The 19,392-nt window shown below is 41.0% G+C and overlaps 1 protein-coding gene and 1 non-coding gene across 9 annotated transcripts in view; both read right to left on the bottom strand.

The window, feature by feature from the left end:
• CNOT1 (CCR4-NOT transcription complex subunit 1) overlaps positions 1-19,392 on the bottom strand; it is a 59,990-nt gene that overhangs the window by 27,332 nt on the left and 13,266 nt on the right. For 2 of the 8 annotated variants that reach the window (XM_040570991.1, XM_040570986.1), the window contains exons 8-20: positions 17,853-18,021; positions 15,668-15,794; positions 15,288-15,398; positions 13,518-13,688; positions 12,808-12,935; positions 11,533-11,773; positions 10,249-10,368; positions 9,291-9,413; positions 8,908-9,059; positions 3,954-4,104; positions 2,391-2,592; positions 1,857-1,985; positions 599-723 (exon numbers count right to left, since the gene is read on the bottom strand). In XM_040570991.1, the coding sequence (XP_040426925.1) occupies positions 599-723; positions 1,857-1,985; positions 2,391-2,592; positions 3,954-4,104; positions 8,908-9,059; positions 9,291-9,413; positions 10,249-10,368; positions 11,533-11,773; positions 12,808-12,935; positions 13,518-13,688; positions 15,288-15,398; positions 15,668-15,794; positions 17,853-18,021 (1,949 nt within the window). Of the gene's footprint in view, positions 1-598; positions 724-1,841; positions 1,989-2,390; positions 2,593-3,953; positions 4,105-8,907; positions 9,060-9,290; positions 9,414-10,248; positions 10,369-11,532; positions 11,774-12,807; positions 12,936-13,517; positions 13,689-15,287; positions 15,399-15,667; positions 15,795-17,852; positions 18,022-19,392 lie in introns of all 8 variants that reach the window. The other 6 variants (XM_040570988.1, XM_040570984.1, XM_040570990.1 and 3 more) reach the window with 3 other exon arrangements.
• LOC121077021 lies at positions 3,489-3,624 on the bottom strand. The gene has a single exon (XR_005823870.1). It is a non-coding gene; the product is annotated as a small nucleolar RNA SNORA50 (small nucleolar RNA).

The raw sequence follows: 19,392 nt of genomic DNA on the forward strand, positions 1-19,392 counted from the left end.
AGACTGCAAAGTAAGTGTCTCAATAAAAAATAAATCTCATTTTAGCCAGTAGATGCTACATCACTACAATTAGCTTTATCTTCAGACTTCAGCTTTCTTTCCTTTATTTTAAATAACTGTCCTTAAATAAAACTTCTTGCTACCTCCTACCTCATTGCTTCAAAACTGGAAGATGCTGAATGTTCATTTACATTTTTCCTATAGTTTATAACCACATAAATACACTAAAGTAAGTCTGAAGTACTTCAAAGAGCAACTACATCAGACTGATATGCTTTGATACTCATGCTTTGGTTACACTGAAAGCAATCATAACATAGAACTGAGGACACCTTTATATATTTAGAAGTTGCAGCCATTTTTATATACTTTAAATATATCCAAGGTGTAAGCATAACTTAAACTGTTTAAAGGCACACTTTAGTACTTATTTTGAATACCCAAGCCCCTTGTGAGACTTGCATCATTTTAGGAGAGTTAATCAGACAGCTAAAAACTTCAGTCCACAGGACCGAAAAGTTGGATGTAACAAGCAAGTTCACCAACTATATAGAAGGTCTCTAGACAGCTGATGCAACTGCTACAGAATGGAACTCACCTCATCTACAGACATGGTTGGATGTGGTGGATGGTTATAAATACGCTGGAAGTAGCTGTTTGCCTCATCATCTATTTCTTTGCTAAAGTGCTGGTTAGCCTCTGGCCACACCTGAGATAAGTCAGCTGTTAAAAAAAAGAAGGGGACAGGCATTACATTCAACTCCAGAGGGTCACCATTTCCTCTAGTTCCTTTTCAACTCTTCCACAAATCTATACAAAGCCTGCTAGTTTCTCTTAAAAAACAATTACTTAACCTTTCTAGTTGACAGGAATTCTTATTCAAAAATTTGTTTTCAAGACACTTTTGCAAAAGAACTGAATCCTAAAGGTGGAATTAGCCTCATAGTACTGTATTCCTAGAACCCACTACAACCCAAGCTAGCCTCAACTGACACCTAAATCAAACGAATGTAAAACAGACTAGAATAACGCATGCTACACAACACTAACATGCAGACAAACTTTCACACAGACTTTCAGGCCAGCCAGTGAGCTTCAAGCAAGTTTATACTGAATGCTCAAGCCCAAAAAGAAAAAACAGTGGTCACTAAAGCTGTCTTCACTGTACATCTATGGACATCTGCAACTTTTATGGAGCAGCTATCGAAGACAACAAAGGTATGTAACACCAGCAATGGGGAAGATTTAGCAAATGACTAGACTTCCTAAAGGAAACATTTGTTTGCTTCAACATTTCATTGTGAACTTAGAGGTATAAATGAGCTAAGGATAATGACTCAGTTTTAAGGACCAAATCATTCTTCAAAAAAGAAAGAAAAAACAATCATATTCCCATCAACTTGTTAGTCTTATTTCTTTCCAGTGGTGTTGCCTAATTCACTGGTCTGCCACAACAGGACCTTACCCAGGTAGCTTTGATTAACTTTGTTACAAACAAAACAAAGAACACCCTCTTACAACATATATACAACTCTCTAAAAAGCAGGATAACACTTTTGTTCAAAACATAGCACAACAAAAAAAGGACATAAAAAGAGACTGTTCATGCAAATCCTTGACATTTGTATTTACTCCGGTAGCTTTTTTTTAAATCCCCTCCCAGCTACTTGGCAAGCTGCTAGTATAGAAGTTCAGAAGCACCTTTTTCAGTCTATCAGTATAATACAAGAGCCATGTTTCTACTATTTGTCACCTCCAGATCCACGCCACCCCTGAAGGAAACGCAGATTAACTGCAGACCACAGTCACACTTCACAGTCACAGACAACACTACCACTTACAAGGTTTCATCTTACTCTGCTGGAACGTAGGCTGGTTCAGTCCAGATGTGCTCAGCTTCCTTTGCACGAATGGGTCATTGTTCACTGCAGGAAGGCCCAGGGCTCCAGTTCCTATACCAGTCAGGCTACCCGTAGTAAGACCACCTACTGAAAAGCAAACAAGGTATTGGTCATCTCAGCTGCACCCTTCCTAGTATACACGTATCACTTTCAGCACCTTGCCATTTCCAACAAACGTTCAGAGCCATATAGCCTCAGAAATATCCAGTATCAAGCAGTTTTTTCTAAAGCAATTCCTTATCTCTGTCCCAGCCTAAAACGATGCAGCTAAAATCCAACAAAAACATAAACCCTCTTGACTCTCAAATTTTATATCTACTGCAGTTGCAACATTTTCAAATGCTGTTTCAGCAGCGACCTAGGAGCAAGGTCTGTACAACTCCCTCCCACGCAACACCGCTGCCTGTCCAGTATTTCCAGCCACAGCAGTGACAATGTCTTCGCTCTGATGTGTCAAACATACAAAACACACCACACAGATAGCAGTACCTGGAAGTTGTGAAGAGAGTCCTCCAATGCCACTGAAACCTGTTGTCTGGTTTTGCGTGGAAAGAGGGGGAAACGCTTTTGCTGGTGACTGAGGAGTACTGAATGCAGAGCCCAAGTTCGGAGGGAAGCCTTGCATGCTCTGGGTATGAGGAGCAGCTGAGCCACCTAAACTAAGAGATGCCATGCCTGCAAGCGAGTCGATCTGAATGAAAAAAAGGAAGATTATACACAGACAGACATAGACTGCAATCAAGCTCACTCTTTGCACGTTTTGTATGAAGACAGCTTACATATTAAAGCATCCTGAAAAGAGTTTTTCTGCATGGTCACTTTAAATTCTGAAGTCATCCAGATTACCCCAAAAAGGCCATTTGTCTATAGAATGCTATTTCACTTATTCCTTTACAATCCCATAAAATCCTACTCTGTCAAAGGTTTTACAGAAAGGCTGATTGTTCCCTAGTTGCTAATTAAGTATAACACAACAGTAAACACAAAAAGCAGTGTGTAGATTTTCGTGCTAGAGCAGTTTAAGCTCTGCGGTTGGAGAATTCACCAAGACTTAATCAAGCTAACAGAATATTTAACTGTCTGAAGGATCCCAGAATGTTCACTTTTCATAGCTAAACACCTGAGAACACAGCCTCCAATAAAAGCCATTAAGATCTGGATGATGAGTAGGAGGGAAGGCACAGTACCAGCAGACAAAGCAATAAATTGTGATTCTGTGAAATTAAGAGCTCCTGTCTAGGAACTGCAAAAAACTATTATCTATCCAGAAGATAGCATGGATTCAGACTCACATCTGCTGCTCTACTTCTTCACATCAGTTCTACGCAGCAGGTTGCCAAGATATTAGGTACATTTGATGAGCAACTTCAATAAAGTAACAATTTACATGGATACTGCTCTCTGTATTGAGTTTACATAATCTACTGACGCTTCAGGCATTCTTCAATGCTGAATTGCCACTACTTCGTGTGAATAAGTTTTCACCATTTTAAAATCTGCCAGTGAATGTAGTTGCTAGAAGCAAAATCTGTCTGCAATGTGTTGCTCCCAGAGGAGGAAGGGATGATGAGTGGCAGGGAGTAACTTAAATGTACCTTGTCTTTAAAAGAGCAGTTCAGTTGAGAGCTGAAGAGCCCCAGTTATAACAAGTCCTTATGCTCTAGTACTGTTGCTTGGCCCGTGAAGCTACAAACAAGACACATCAGGTTCAAAGGCAGTGCTTAACTCTCGAAAGTCTTAGAAAATTTTAGCACTTTAAAGAAACTCTGAGCTATATTAAAGCAAACCAAACCTCTATCACTCTTCAGTGCTCCCATCCTGCTATACTTCCATAATTTCTTACAGACATCCGTGACGTGAACGACAGTTCTGAACTACAACCCTCAGGCATTAATCTGCTACAAGAGACGTTATCTAGACATGCAAGCATAAAAAATTAAGGGAGCCAGATGATGTTTTATGTAGTCCTGCTGAAAGAGCTCAAATAGTGCAGCAGAACTAACGCTAATCAACGGTTTCTAAAACCACAGCATGCTATTATTTATCTACTACCTGTACAGGAGAGATGGCATCCAAGCTGCTCGCACTAGGTGGGCGTCCTTTTGGCATGACTCCAGGTGGCGGCTGCCTAGCCTTGTTCATGACGCTACTGCAGTTAGCCACCATGGTGAGTATCGTCTCTGACAGCTCCTGGGAAACACTCCTAGAGCAGAGGAGTAGAACAGTGAGGCATCCAGTGTTCACAAAACTCAAGCCCCTGATTGTTTTCCTTCAGGAAGTGGGACCACATTTCACAAATATAAACTGCAAAACAATCCCAGCAGAAACCACACTAGCAACAATTGCATTACAGCCATTTCACTCGGGACAAGCTCTATTTTAGATAGAAGAACGTAAACTGCAACTATAAAGATTCTCTGACAGCATATTCCCCCTTTTTAATAACTCCAATACTGGTATACAGTTATCCCAGCAAATAATGACTCAGAGAAAGCTGGGATGTGTATCTGTCTACCTAGCTTCAATAGCCTGTGGCAGAACAGACAGTCCACAATGTTCTTTGCCTGCTGTTTTGTTACAGGCTATATACAGCTCAACTTCATGAAATCAAACACACAACAGCTTCTGCTATAATCCCTTGGTCAAATCAGCTCCTCAAGGCTCCTCCCTGTTCCCAGGCTTCAACATTCAGAATTGTTCCCACTTTGAGTATCATTAGACACTCTCTCCAGAAGAGAAATATGACATGACTAAAGAGCTTACACTATAGAGAGACACTTATTTTTTAAGTAGTACTGAACTGATATAGATGGGAGTTAAATACCCCCCCCACTCCACTAAAATTCATTTGTCTATAAGCTGACCAACATGCTTTATTAATAAAACATTTAACCAGAGGCAAGAAATCTCCAACTATTCAAAGAAGTTGACTCAAAACCCAGCAGAACAGTCACACTTAGGCCTGAAGGCACCGCACAACTGAGGGAAGCCAACACCTTTCTGAACAATTCCACGTCTTGCTGCCACGCTTCCTAAGGGGAGGGAAAGGCAGCTCTGCTGCTGGCATACCTAACCACAAACGTACCCATGCAACACTAACATTTCACTCACGGAAAACACAGCCAACTATTTATGCCTTTCCTACTCCCCAGTTCTACCTTTTTGGCAAGTACAACTAAAGCAGCAAATTCCTTCCTGTAATGGTGCAACCGTGTTAAACTCATCTGGAGATTCCTCATTTTCACTGAATTTTCACAAGCTTTCACAAGCTGCATGGATGTTGGGATGAGGAGGAAAAGGAAGCAGAACCATCCCGACAACTAGGGCAGGAAAACGAAGGGCAGACTAGCCCTCAGCTTTGGCAGCCATCCCATTACAGGCTACACAGGGTTAAGGGCTTCAGCTTGCTCTCCCAAGCCAGTGCTCTACTACACAGTGTGGGAAAAAGCTGTCCTGGGACAGACAGAGAATCTGGGGAGCTACCATGGGCAGGCAACTTTCCAGGCAGGATCAATGTGCATTTTATCAACTGCTTCACAAGCTGGCTCCTCCAAATGTATTGATATCCTCTCACTAGCAGCCAGTGTCAAGAGACTCAAAAGCAAGCTGCCTGGGATGGCGGGTTTCAAAAAGGGATCAGAAACTTACCTTCAAAGTAAGCTCAACTAAGGAAACACTTGGCTTTTCCCCTTGACTCAAGTGTGAGCAAACCAAAAGTTTTTCTAATCAAGCTGTGAAAGCAGTAAAGTACCTTAGTCAAAAGACTTCATTTTAATCATCTGTGGGGGGTCTTTAAAAGTCCTTTGGAAACAAAGGTCTATATTTGCATGACCATTTCTGAATCTGAAGAACACTGAGAGGCTTCCTTACACAAAACCTGCGTTTATTTATAGCCGGTTCCTCTCTGCAAGCCATACATCTGCTATAAATGCCCAACAAGATATTTCTTCCCGCTTGTCATTTAAGATATGGCCTGTGAAACAGCCTGGCCACACAGGGAAACAGAAAGGATTTCTGTCTCAAGAAGGTGCAACCAGACCTGAAGACAACTCCGAGGCACAGCATGACGGAGGCTCAGAGTTTACAGCATATATTTATCTACAACCCAATTCCACAGAAACACAAATCCCCATAATGTGCTTGTGACCAACTAGCAGGAAGGAAAGCAGGCACTCAAACACCGCAGCGTGCTTTAGTTAAGACAGATTCCAACCTGCTGCAGCTAGAGGTTACCGATCACAGCGCAGCCCGCAATGCATAACACAGGTTTATAATCCTGAATTTGATGCTTACGGTGACCGGTTAGGTCATCCATGCTTTGGAACGAATGACTAACTTTTTGTCCTGCTACCTAGACAGATTAAAGATTAACATTTTTATGTCACGAGACATTGCTGTATGTCAAGATACATACACACCACAATATTTTTTAAATAGTACTGAGCTGCAGGTTTTCACAAAAGCTGCATCTGAGGCAAATGATGTGAAGTAGCAAATAGCTTCTTTAATAAGGGCACGCTTCTTTATCAAACTAGATCTTAAAGCAAAAGTTCACATGCTTTCAATTCTATGTAAAAATATACTCAGCCAGCTAATCTTAGAGCCATTCCAGGAAGAGAACTGGGGGAAATTGTGGAAAGGACAATTTTGAAAGATGAGTAATGAGGAGAGCCAGGGACCACAGTCAGCCAGCTCTAGGAAAACAGAATGTCAGCTTAAGGGAAGCTCCAGCTTGCTGGATAGAGCAACTTCATATCTCTTGCACTCTTTTTTCCCACTTATACAAAAAGAAAAATACTTTCAACTTCTTTGATTTCTTTCTACCTTACCCATACAAGCCAGGAGCACCGCTAGCATTCCTATTTTCTACCTCTGCCCATTTCTACCCACCCCTCTCTCTTTACAGAGGTATCAATGCACAAGCGAGGAGGAAAAGCCTCTTCACTCCTTTAGGCACAGGCAGCCAGAAGCATCGCCCTGTCCTGAGGCCGGGACTGAGGAGGAACCACCAGTGCTGCCAAACCGACTGTGCTGGGCATGGGCAGGTCCTGCTGCCACTCACCTCACTGCAAACCCCTGGGGGGAGGACTTCTCCATAAGCAGTTTGTTACCAAATCACACACTTGGTCAGTAAGGCAGCCTGTGGTGCCAAAACCACCCTGGCTTCACTTGAAAAACACTAAGTAATAACAAGAACGCTTAACTTCGTTCTGGAGCCTCGCTGCTATGTGCCACAGCAGCAGTACTCACCAGTGCTACACAAACTGCACCAACACAAATAAAGGGTTCTAGACCACGCAGGGTCCTAGGGGCTTAAAAGTGTCCCAACTACAGCTTAACTGAAAGAAATTACTCCTAAATCGACTACCCCCAGCAGCAAACTTCAGGTGGTAAAGCAGAACCATCCTCCCAGACATATCTAATGTTACTGTGATTTTAATCTCCCAGTCTTTCCAATGCCTGCTTCCATTTGTGACTGAAACGTAAGCTAATCCAAGTGAGTGCTTCGTGAAAGAAATTAAGTGTTTTCTCTTTAAAGCTTAAAGAGAATAACTAATGGAAAATGACTGCAAGTAGGTCACATTCTTGCATAAATGGGAATACAAGCGGCTATAAAAAGAAACCAGAAGCTGAGAGAATTGTGCCAGTAGAGAACTGCTAGCTTTTGGATTAACTGAATAAATAAAACTTGGTAACACATTAAGATTCAGAACACAGTGACATTAGATGCAAGTCAAGTCTACAATTAACTATTAAATCTCTAAAATCTGGATATGACAACATGCAAAATACTGGAATTTCAATTCAGTTTCTAGTCTCAGAAGATGACGTCCTTTGAGTAACGGGTATTTTTCAGTCCAAAAGATGGACTAGACAGTAACGTTTCCGAAACAGTACTTGAAGTTTAATTTTGTTTAGGAGAACCTTTTCTCCTAAAATCTTACAAGGACCTCTGAAATTCCCTTCCAGTTCAGATAGCAATCCCTATGTTGGTATTTGTTTCCCTGTTGTTTATGCGAGCTTGGAATCATCTGACACTTCTACATATGTTTCCTCTATCTGTCAAGACATCACTGCATAACAATATAATCCTTAGATCAGCTAACATGCGCTTGGGTATGCCAGACTCCCTAGGTGTCAAAACTTAACACCAAAACTAGCACCATCTCCAGCTTCCAGACCCTCTGGCTCATATGTCACACTGTGCTAAGCCTTGTTAACTCCAAAATATTGCTGCAGTCAAATACCACCTTGGTCTGACAGCAACACCACCAGTATTTTGCAACATTTAGCTATTTTTACTTAAAACATGATTTAAGATTGATTTGTTCAGTTTCTGCTCGCTTTAGTCTTTCTGTAACCTACCTGTCCGTCTTGCAGAGAGCAGGTCTCTAGGACCTACACTATTTCCTTCAGGATTTTAGCTAAACAAATTCATTGGCAGAAGACCTTAGCTATTTCCCATCCTTTGACTACTTTGAGACAGTCAGTATTTCAAGTAAAAACAACTGAAGTTACATGTGTCCAGTTTCAGTCTCAATTACATTACAATCTCCACCTCTCTTCTATGCATAAGGACTGCATTAGCCCTCTCTGCTAGGGTAGCAACCACATATTTGCCTAACATGATCAAAAAACCCTTTATAAAATCTTATTGTTTCCCAGGATGCCGCCCCATTCTGTAGTTATGACTTATATTCCTTTTAGTCCAAGTCACAGCCCTGCCTCTGGCCATTAACCCAGTATTTCACTAACCAGCCATCCCGCGGTTACCAAGATCATCCCACCCACTTGACTATAAAGACAAGAACACTTTCAGTCTCATCACCTACTCTATATGAGAAGCTTCACTGAAAAATTAAACATACTATCAAATCTAGCTGTGCAAGATTATAACTCTCAGCAACCCATAGGAAACCCCAAACCACCTGTGAGCACGTGCAATACGAGGCCAGCAAGCAGGCTTCAAGCAGATGACATTCCGTCTAAGCAATATTGCCCTTACCCAGCACAAGCTTGCAGACATGCCAACATAGTCGCCAAGGTTTCTGGAGGAAGCTGAGCACTTTTGGGCTGATCTTTTTCCGGAGCAAGGCCACCCAAGATAGATGGACATCTTCTCTTTAAGAAAGTCATGCAGGCCTGGATGAAGGGCTCCTGAGGAAAAAAAAGTTAGCTTAATCTCCCAAACCACATCCAAGCCATTATTTCAAACTTGGCAATTGTACCGTGGGAAGAATCACACTAAGCTATTATAGTTCAGTGAAAATGTTGAACTATCAGACCATGGACACTTTCCACAACCTTAAAGCTACTTATAAGATTATCAAAGTGACTTAAGTTAGTCACCGATAGAATGTAGAAATAAAAAGAAAAATCCTGCTTTACCCCATGCTCCCGAATTTTATCTGTGAGCCATTTGTCAAGTTTGAGGTATTCCCGTCGAGAGGCAAGTGCAGCAAGGTCAATAACAAAGGCAAATGGAGTACCATTTAGCAGCATTGACAAGGCCTAAAGAAAAAAAATCAGAAGACTACTAGTGAAGACACAAGGATACCCTTTCTCCTTTCTAATCCCCATTTACTTTTTAATAAAGAAGTCTTCCTATCACAGCCTGCTGTGCTTTCATAGTCAACAAAAAGACTGGTACTATCAGCTTCACACACAGTTTGCTCGTGGCACAAATAAGCAAGAGCTCTCATCTGAAAGCACTGCATGGCCTTCTCGTAGAGACCTTGTGCTTATGGTTTTAAATTCCTCTGTATGAAAATCTACCAGCAAGCGGCCAAGAGCTACCAGGACAATACTGCAACAGAATTAGTCAGAATAACCTAGCGTCTCCCTGCCAACAGACCTTGACCACTTCAGAGCCACTGAATACATCTGATCAGCATTCATCCTTGAACACAGAAACTGATATAACAAAACTAATTTGAAGCTCTTGCAAAATAATTGGGTGTCACAAAGTGCATCTAACTTTAGAAGTGATAAATGCCTTTAAGAAGCCAGATGTCGCTTCCAGTCTCTTTTGTGAATGTGTAAACAATTACAAAATAGCAGTATTCTCAAGAAACCCCCATTCCATCAACCTGAGTGGTGCCTCCTTGAAACAAGTGTCTGAAGGATATTTTCTATATTCCCATTTCAATGGTATTCAAGGTTAAAACGGTTGAAGCTCTTCCTGGATTTACAGTACATGCATATAGCAAGCAGTTCTATTACTCTGCTTCTTAGGACTCCTTACTAAATTAGTCACATCCAAGTTAAGCTTAGCCTTTGTTACAAGATGAGCAAGTCTGCATAAGACACCAGACAGAAAATAATAATGGTGCTTTGCAAAACTCACCTTCAAGTCTTGCGCCACATCAAGAATACGTGACAATTTTGCCTGGTCATACTGCTCCCCTCTCATGTACCATTCTGCCATTGCATGCATGATAAGCTGCCGAATCGAAGGAGACTGACCCTGAGAAGAATTAAATTAGGATTGTACTTCATGCCTCTAAGAAAAGGATCAACTATTCGAACATTTAGTAGGATATGTTACCTCTGAAGCCTAACACACAAACATATTTACTCTTTAATTTAGAACTTAGTTTCTTACTTGGACTCTTAACATGTGATGAATAAAATTATCCAGGAGCTCAACTAAAGGAATGATGAATGTTCCTCTCAGTTACAGAGAAATAGCTTTTGGAATAGGTGAATCACAGAACGTTCCGCCTGATGTGCTGCCTGAAGCCAGAACTGCCATGTCACAGCCTGACATTGCAAAACCAGTATCTAGCTCTTTGCTCACACATGAGCAATCAAAGCACAATTCAAGTAAATTTCCACTGGCAGCAAGGGTTTTGCTTTCAGTTCCCACATCTGAGGAAGTCAAACATCCTCGAACTGTAGAGCGGCACCCTGTCACATGACAGCTATCACTCTGTACTTTATTTTGGAGCCTAGCCTGCTGAAAAATTGCATATTCTGCCATTTTAAGACCTTATGCGAAGAACACATGCATTTTATCCCACCCCCATTCTGCAGTTTAAAGACTTGTACCAAGAAAACAAACATTCATAGCACTTCAGCTAGTGAACAACCATGACTTTGCAGTGAATATGGACCAAGATCCCCTGAGGTCAAGCTTTGTATCCTCAACTCCACTGTACCTAAAAGGGCAATGTATTTTCTAATGCAGATTCCCCTCCCGCCCTAGAGGCTTCCTCCTATGACTTGTATTTACTTAACTACCAGCGGGCACAGTGATGAAAGCCAAGATGAAAGGCAAATCTGTAAAAAAAACAAAACTACTTGTTTGCCCATTAAAAACATGGGGCTTATACACATAGTTGCCTTCTCTCAGCATGGAAGTTCTCTTTGAAGAAGGGCAGCAGCCAGTCCTAGATTTTCAGGAAACTAGGCTCTCACTACAAATTACGGTACATGCAGTTTCTTTATACCTAGAATAGTCTCCAATGCACTTGGCTAAAAGTTGGAGGCTATCTTATTTTGAACCGTTTCCTCTCTTACTGCTTAAAGTTTCTATGTTTTAGATGTGCCAGGCTGTCTCTCTCCCTCTTGTTTTTAAAATCAAACTTTACTTAAAACTTAAAGGTTAAACGCCAGTGGAAACACTCACCTGTCCATGCCATGCATAGTGCAAAATGATGGCCGAGTTGGGATGGTTGCCGAGGAAAATTGGCATGAGTGTGGAGATGAGTTCGTGGCGCAAGGTATGCCAGGAAGTGTTGATCTGCAATAAGGCCAATACCAACATATCCGGGCAATGCTTGATAGGAAAACTGAAGAGCTGCTTAACCTGCTCATACTGTCCCACTTCTGCCAATCGCAACAGAGATTCGATCAAATCCAGGCTCTTCCTAACAAAAGGAAAAAACAAACAGACAAGGCCCCCCTCAAAGTTACAAGTAGTTTGCTTACAGGATCCTGGATTCAAACATTTTGTAGCATCAGCTGCAAGACTACATAAAGTAATGCCCACTGCAAACAACCTGAAACTGCAGCTCCTATCAAGTGCAATTAAGCCTACAGGAATATTCTTATCCGTGAAAAAATATCGTTTCTTTTTTAAAGACAAAAAGAAAATCAAACCAATTTAAGAGCTTAAGAGCTCTTGCTATTATGGAAGTATTATGGAAGAGGGAGAATTGAACACCGATGTTCAAAAAAATTCAGCTTGAGGTGGGTCACCTGAATAACTAAACTTGAAACATATCTCCAAAAATGAAACGCATGTTTTCTACACCTGAGTACACACCTGTGAAATCTGAGGAAGATATTCTACTTTTGTCTCTTTCAGAGATACAGACATCGCTACCTTCTCCTACTTTAACCATCTTTCCCATCCTCCAATTACTTACTTCAGGTTGTACAATGGGAATAGAAACAAATATCTGCACTGAAATCAGCTACAAGCTGTATTAAAAGCAGCTGTAATTGTCAGCTCAAGGAGTCATATTACTCAGCTTTGTGCAATAACACAGCAATAGCTCTATAAATTTATTATTTAAATCCCAGGACTTATTTCATGTAAGTGGAACAAGTTTTTCTAATGCCATCCTGAAAAAAGACATTTAAATTCTTATCTCCTCTACCCCCTCCCCCTCCACTTATAAGATTCACCGAAATACATTGGCAGAAGTTCTCCAGACAAGCAGAAGACTCCATTAAAAGCAACACCTAGCAATACATTTTCAGATATTACGGAAGTACACAGGAAGTTCTGATGTGAAAACTTCCAGCAAACACTGAAAAATACTGACAGCTGATCAACCGGAATGTACACATAGCTACAGACACATCATGTTGCATGAAGGTAAAGTCACATTTGAGCAGGTAAGTTGTCTTACTCTAAATCTAGGTAAGAAAAGCGGTTTGGGGAGAGCAGGTTTACCATGTGGCAATTTCTCGATTGTCATCCTCTGGTGGTGCTTTCAGGATGTCTGTGGCAACAGTATGACAAGCGTAGTCAGCAAAACAGAAGATGTCAGGGTTTATGAGGGAATGTTGAATGAAGGAGAGCTGGTGTAAGAGATATCAAAAATAGTTAGTTTAGGTCTTTGAAGTTACAGGTTCCTTCCACTTTATCAAGCAACATTTCTGAGAGCAACACAAACCAACAAAGCAGTAGAAATGAGCCAAGATTGACTATAAGCATGTTTTACACAAGACTGAACTTCACTAGAGCATAAGAACTACTCTTCCCACGGTTTCTGAGCATGATAAATAAGGGTGTGACCAGGACACCTGCCTGCACAGTTGTGTTCTGCAAAGCTCTAGCCTTTTTGTGTAACGAGGTAAAAACCTCCCAGGACTGCCATGCAGCAACGGGTCTGCGCTCAGCTGCACTGCAAGTCAGAGCTCCACTAAAAACAGACGCAGTGTGACGTGTAGAGCAAGCGACCACCTTCCCGCAAACAATGCGGACACCGTTTAATTTACGGACTGTACTTCGGTAACATACCTGAGGCCTATGCCGTACAGGCCAAGTTGTCAAACATGGCTTGTTTGAAAATTCACATTACCAATCCACATCTGCCATTTGTGAAATTCATGAACTTCTTACGTTTTGTACAGACATGGCCAAAACGCTGGCAAACCTACCTGGCCCTCTGCATGCTTCCAAGGTCTGTATATGGCATTAACTGGAAAAACTTCCATGCCCAAGCCTCTCTGGATGCCAAACACCACAATATGCAGGCCCTTGCTGTCACGAATCTGAAATCCCGGGTGGTCCAATTCATAGGTTACTACTTTGAAGTCCAGGCTAGGATTCTGCATCCAAAAAAACCAAGAGACTAGTTAGCCTTAAGCATTACAATCTTCAGTACTTTCTTGTAAGAACCCCACTTCATCAGTATTTTGCTCAGCTTAACATCCACCCGACTTTTAGTTGAAGGCAGTTTTTGTTTTAAAAAACACAATTTGGATAGCTGAGAACTCAATGCAAGTTACTGTTCGAAACCAGCCTGCGAATCTCACCTCCCCCAGCACCACAGCCAGTAACTGTTCATCTTTCTAAACATCTCTTTAACAAGTCTTCAAAAAAAAAACCACAAACACCCAAAAAACACCCAGCACAGTTCCTTTCTTAGCATACTAGCTGATTCCTTTTGTAGGCTTCTATACACCCTCCAACAAGAAGCAGAAGGATCTGACCAGCTGCCAAGCAGAACTTGTTTTCCTTTTGAAGGATTTACAGTGCAAGTGCTTGCAAGCACCTATTAGATTTTCAGCAATAGTGTAAAACCTTCAGGATGAGGGGGTTTGGAGGGAATTATGGCAATTACAGAACACAGACATCGCCTTCCAAAGATAGGTGAGCACCACATACAAAAAAAATAGATACTGACTGCTCAATGTGTCAATTTCCTGACAAGCTGATGTAACACAAAGTAAATGTGGACCATGTCAGATGTGTAAGAAAGGGCTTGGGCGTGCTTACACAACTGGAAAGTTAGACAAAAGCATGAAGTGCCTGAAGAACAGAAAATACTTTATTGATAACAGAATGAACATACAGGAGAACTCGCACTATTTGTGCTAATAACTGCAGCTGTAGCTTACACACCATGTGTATGCCCTTATAGAATGAAAAAAATTCAGAGCTGTTTCCTTAAAGGAAACAGAAGGTAGACGCAGTACAGAGCTCTCTAGGAATAAAAACAGTACACCTACATTAGCACGCAAAACCTGTCATCTCTACAGCACAATGGGACTCAGATACTGGTACATCATGTAGAACAGTCTAGCTGTATTTTTTGAAAATTCTTTGGAAAAAAACACAACAGCAACTCCTTTGTAGATCAGAGGGACCGCACAGAAAACTCACCCAATACACGGTAGGCAACGGAAATGGTATTCATGTTTCACTGTGTTAATTATGAAAATTGCTGCTTATAAAGCAGTGGGAAAACTTTTCTATTTTTGAAACATCACCATGCACAAGAAGCACGGAGAGGTTTGGAATGAGTAGCTACAAAAATATTTTGTTTCATTTTAATGCCTGCAGTTAGAACCTATGCAAAATAAGGTGCCTGACGGACAGACTATTTCCACTGTCAGAAATAAATTCTTCAAACATAAAACCCCTCAGACAACACATGCTACAGCGCGTGGAAGTAAGCAGTGTGGAATGAGTTGCAGGTTGCACGCACGTTAGCCATTCAGGTAGTTTTTAGCTCCCACAATTCTTCAAAATATTCTTGTTCAAAGGGAAAAAGACATCATTTAAGCACAGCAGCACAATTGTATTCATGGGTTTCAAAGCCATTCAGGCTGCTAGGAGTTTTAAAAAAAACTTTATATTCACACTGGGCCACATCCTTCTTTCAGATGTTCTGCATTCAAGGCCAAGGTGCTCACAAAACTTACCAGCTCTTTAAGAACATCAATTAAGACCTCCACATTCCAGGTATGGGCTTGTGCTCCATCACTTTTATCTTTCCCGTCACTCCAAATCCCACTGCCAGGAGCCGAAATAGACTGCAAATAAAATACATCCAGTCAAATACTAGCTAAAAAACACCAAGTCTCAGAAACCACTAACCACTAGAACTCTCTGCACTACAAAGAAAAACACAGGGTTCAGTCTGGTAATGACACCAGTTGCACAGTTCTAAGAATCCCTCGCTCAGAAATGTATTATAGACATTTATGGCAGAACAAAAGAATATTGAATAATAAAAGCAAGTTTTAATTTTCAGTTAAAAAACCACATTCCCCTCTCCCCCCGCCCCGACCAGACCACTCACTTGTAACGGAATACCATCTGTCAACCCTGAATGAGTTCGAGCCATCATCCCCAAAACCCTGGCAACCTGGGCAGCCGTGACTTCCCGGACACCAAACTGCATGATTATGTTGCGACATTCTTCAACACTAAGATGCAACAAAACAGACAGACCTTAGTACTAAAGCAGGTTTTACTGTGGCACAAAAAGCCATAAAAACCAAAGCACAGACCATTGGGAGAAACTAATTGCAAAGGGTAAAATATGACAATTTACTCAGCTTCACAGTTGTATCAGTCAAATGCTCCAACAAGAAATTCTAAGGTAAGCAACAAGAAATTCTAAGGTAAGCAACAAGACAACTTAGGTAGCAAGTCCATGCAATTATTTCCACGAAGCATACAGAGCTGTGTATTTAATTCAAAGCTAGGCAGACTCAAGTTAGTGAGACACGTTTGACAGGCTATGCTTTGTCAAAGTAAAAATACAGGGTAGGTTCAGCAGTGTTTTCTGTTAAAAGCACTTCCACATATTGATCTATGAAACAGAGTTTCAAAGATTGAAGTTTTCTGCTAGCTGAAAGTGAAACAAAGGCTCTGACGACACACATTTCAACAGTGCACATCACCAGTTTGACAAGGTAAACTGAAAATATGCAGCTCGACCTGATACAAGCCACAGAGTTTCTGATCAGAGGTCAGTAGCAAAAACATTCAAGGAGCCAAAAGAGCAAACAATTACCAGAGGCTTAAACACTGATCTTTTTTTTTTTAAATAAAAATCAACTTTTTTTTTGCGGTATTTGTTTCACTTTAACGCTTCTCGAAGAGGCCAGCAGTTAAGATCTATACAGCTTCAGCACAGATCGAGTATGTTTTATTTGCGGGCACATGCTAACAAATTCCTTTTCAATACCTTGAACACATTTATGTTGTGTCTGTATTCCATCACATCAACAGAAACTTAGTTAATACTATCTTTGAGATCTGATCACCTCCTCAGCACAGTCCAAAGTCTTCCAGAACACAAAGTCATTTATTTCTCCTAGCTTATGCTTCTTAAGTGAATCTTCCCTTAAGAAATGTTAGGTTCAAACTGAGGGCTAAGCCTAAGTCAAAACCGGTCACACATTTGCAGTCTCCTGCTATCACAACTAGGTATCAGAGAACTCTCCTTGATCCCTAAGAACTGCATCAATAAATCCAATTCAGTTTTTGAAAAGATAACAGATATACAGTACGAAAGCTTTTAATATATTCTAATTAACTCTTCACTAGAAGTCTAGCTTAGGTCTAGCTGCTTCTACTTTTCTGGTGATAATTCCAATTCGCACATGTATATAACCTATGTAATAGAATATTTGTGTTAGGTGCAAAGATGTACAGTACTGTTCATGCCACTCCCAGCAAGTCCACACAGCTCTCTACATGACAGCCCATTTCATGCAGCACAAGCAAGTCCAGTTAACAGAACTGCATATACAACATTTCAGAGCAGGGGCAGATAGCAAGAACACGGAATACTGTCGTGAAGATGTGGGTGAAGTATTTCTACAAATACACACAAATCCAGGGGAAGTTTAAGACAGCTGTGTTTTTATCAAAATAAGCCTAAGCAGGCACAGACTGAAGATGATATCGGGATATTCTACTTTATTACCAGCAACTCATTATCATAATTATATCCTACAGCTTCAAATAATCTCTATTATGAAGCGTACCACACCCATCACAATCTAACACAAACAGAAAGCTGCTGTTGGTCAGCTCTCTTGAAGAGAGATCATCATCTTCAGTTCTTCTCTAATTCATTTCATGTGGACAGTGAACTAACAGGAGTCTGTCACAAAAACTGAGTTCTCCTACAGATCTAGTAGGACTTCATTTGAATTTCTGCCTATCTAGCCATTCTGTTTTTATAAAAAAGGATACTGGTCAAATCCTTATCAAACCTTCCCAAGGAAGGTGAATACCTTTAGCTAACATTTCTTACCATGACAAAATCATACACAATTTCAACAAATACGCTATACATGCTAGAAGCAAGACACAAAACAGGAATCAAAACAGATAACCTCATAATACTTCTAGTTATTTTAGTACTTAAAGTGTTCTTTTTCTTTACCTTTTGTCTCAAGGAAGAGAAAGAAAACCACCACCACCCAAGATGATCGATTCCACGTAAGAAATTGGGTTTTCCTACAAACCTTGTACAAAAGCCATAGCCAACTTCTTGCATGAAGTCTGCCAGAGAACTCTCCATCATTGTTTTGGCTATCCCTCCAGAATCAGGCAGGATCCTGTCCATTAGAATGTCCCGTTTTTCAGGGTATAGAAGTGGTGCAAGCACCACAGGACAACGCTCCTGGGGAAAATCTGAGGGTGAGAGGAACAAAAACAAAGTCAGTGTCAAAAACCCAGAACACCAGTCACATGCAAGTGACTATTCAAAAAAACTTGAGTGCTGTAGTAGAGTTTCCCTGCTGCTACAGTTATCCGGAGGGCACTCATAGAGCATTTCTCCATCCCACCTACCAGTTCTCTACTGGCACTTACATATTCCTAGAGAACAAGAACGTAAAATAGGCTACCTTAACACAGGTTCACACTGCAGCTGTCAAAAAAGGCTAGCAGCCGCAGTGGTAAGTTTACAACTAGATTGTCACTAACAGCAGTCATCCAAAAAAAGCACAGAGCAGGAAACAATACAGCAGTAAAGCAAGGCTCTCCTCCAAATCAGGAAGTATTAGGAAACAAAGGAGCTGCTATTGAGTACTCAGCCTAAGAAGTCCAGCAATCTAAGTGTGAAACTTGGGGATGGAAGGATAGAATACTCCTTTCTTCCTTTCAGGGAAGACAAGTTTAAGGGAGACACAGTCCTGAGAAAATCAGAGGTGTGGGTAGGAGTTTTACTCGCAGTGGAATGCAGCAGAGTAAAGACAACTTATGGGCAGGCCTTCCTTATGCAGCATTATCTTTAAGATGATGCGTAACGCCTCCATACCCTTTGGGGTCATTCAGAGAAGAATTCCCAATTTCCCAAAGCAAAGCGAGAGGAATAATAGAAGCTAAACACTAATCAGCATTAAAGCAAGCATGACCTAAGAAGTTACACCTAAGCATACAGAAGAAACATTCTGCTTTTGCACAAAGGGTGACGTCCTCGAGGCCTGGGCAGAACCAAGCAGTGTGTTGTGTTAAATGCAGCTGGCTTCTGAGTTCACGTCCTCCTTCTGAAGGGTTTACAGCAAACACTTATTTTGGAAAGGAAGAGACTACCAGTTCATAGCCCACTGACAGGGCCCCCTGCTATCACACAAGGACCATGGTAGATTCCAGGAAATTAACTATTTTTATTCCAAACCACTTCCTTTGCTCCGCTAATTTTTCCTCATAGATCTGCACCTAATATAAACAACCCAGCACTTACGCTTTCAAATATGTGGATTTTAATGCATGTTCCTTACCACGTAAGGAGCTCAAGTTTTTCAACTACACTGCATGTGTTGCTTCAGTTAAAGCTGTGCCATCCCACACAAGCAAACACACTAGCATATTCCCTTTATTTATTTTGCTTATTTATCAAAACACTTTTCAAAAAAAAAAAGCCTTGAGGTTGTCTCATGCTACTGCTCACTAAAAGAGAAATAGGCTAAAACAGATGTTAAAATAGCAGTACTTTCCTGTCAGTTTTGTTGTGAAGATTTAGTGAGTTCTACCTCACCCCCCGTTTCAGCAGTCTACACT

The sequence above is a fragment of the Cygnus olor genome, chromosome 12 (assembly GCF_009769625.2).
Source record: "Cygnus olor isolate bCygOlo1 chromosome 12, bCygOlo1.pri.v2, whole genome shotgun sequence".
In the NCBI taxonomy this organism is placed as follows: Eukaryota; Metazoa; Chordata; class Aves; order Anseriformes; family Anatidae; genus Cygnus; species Cygnus olor.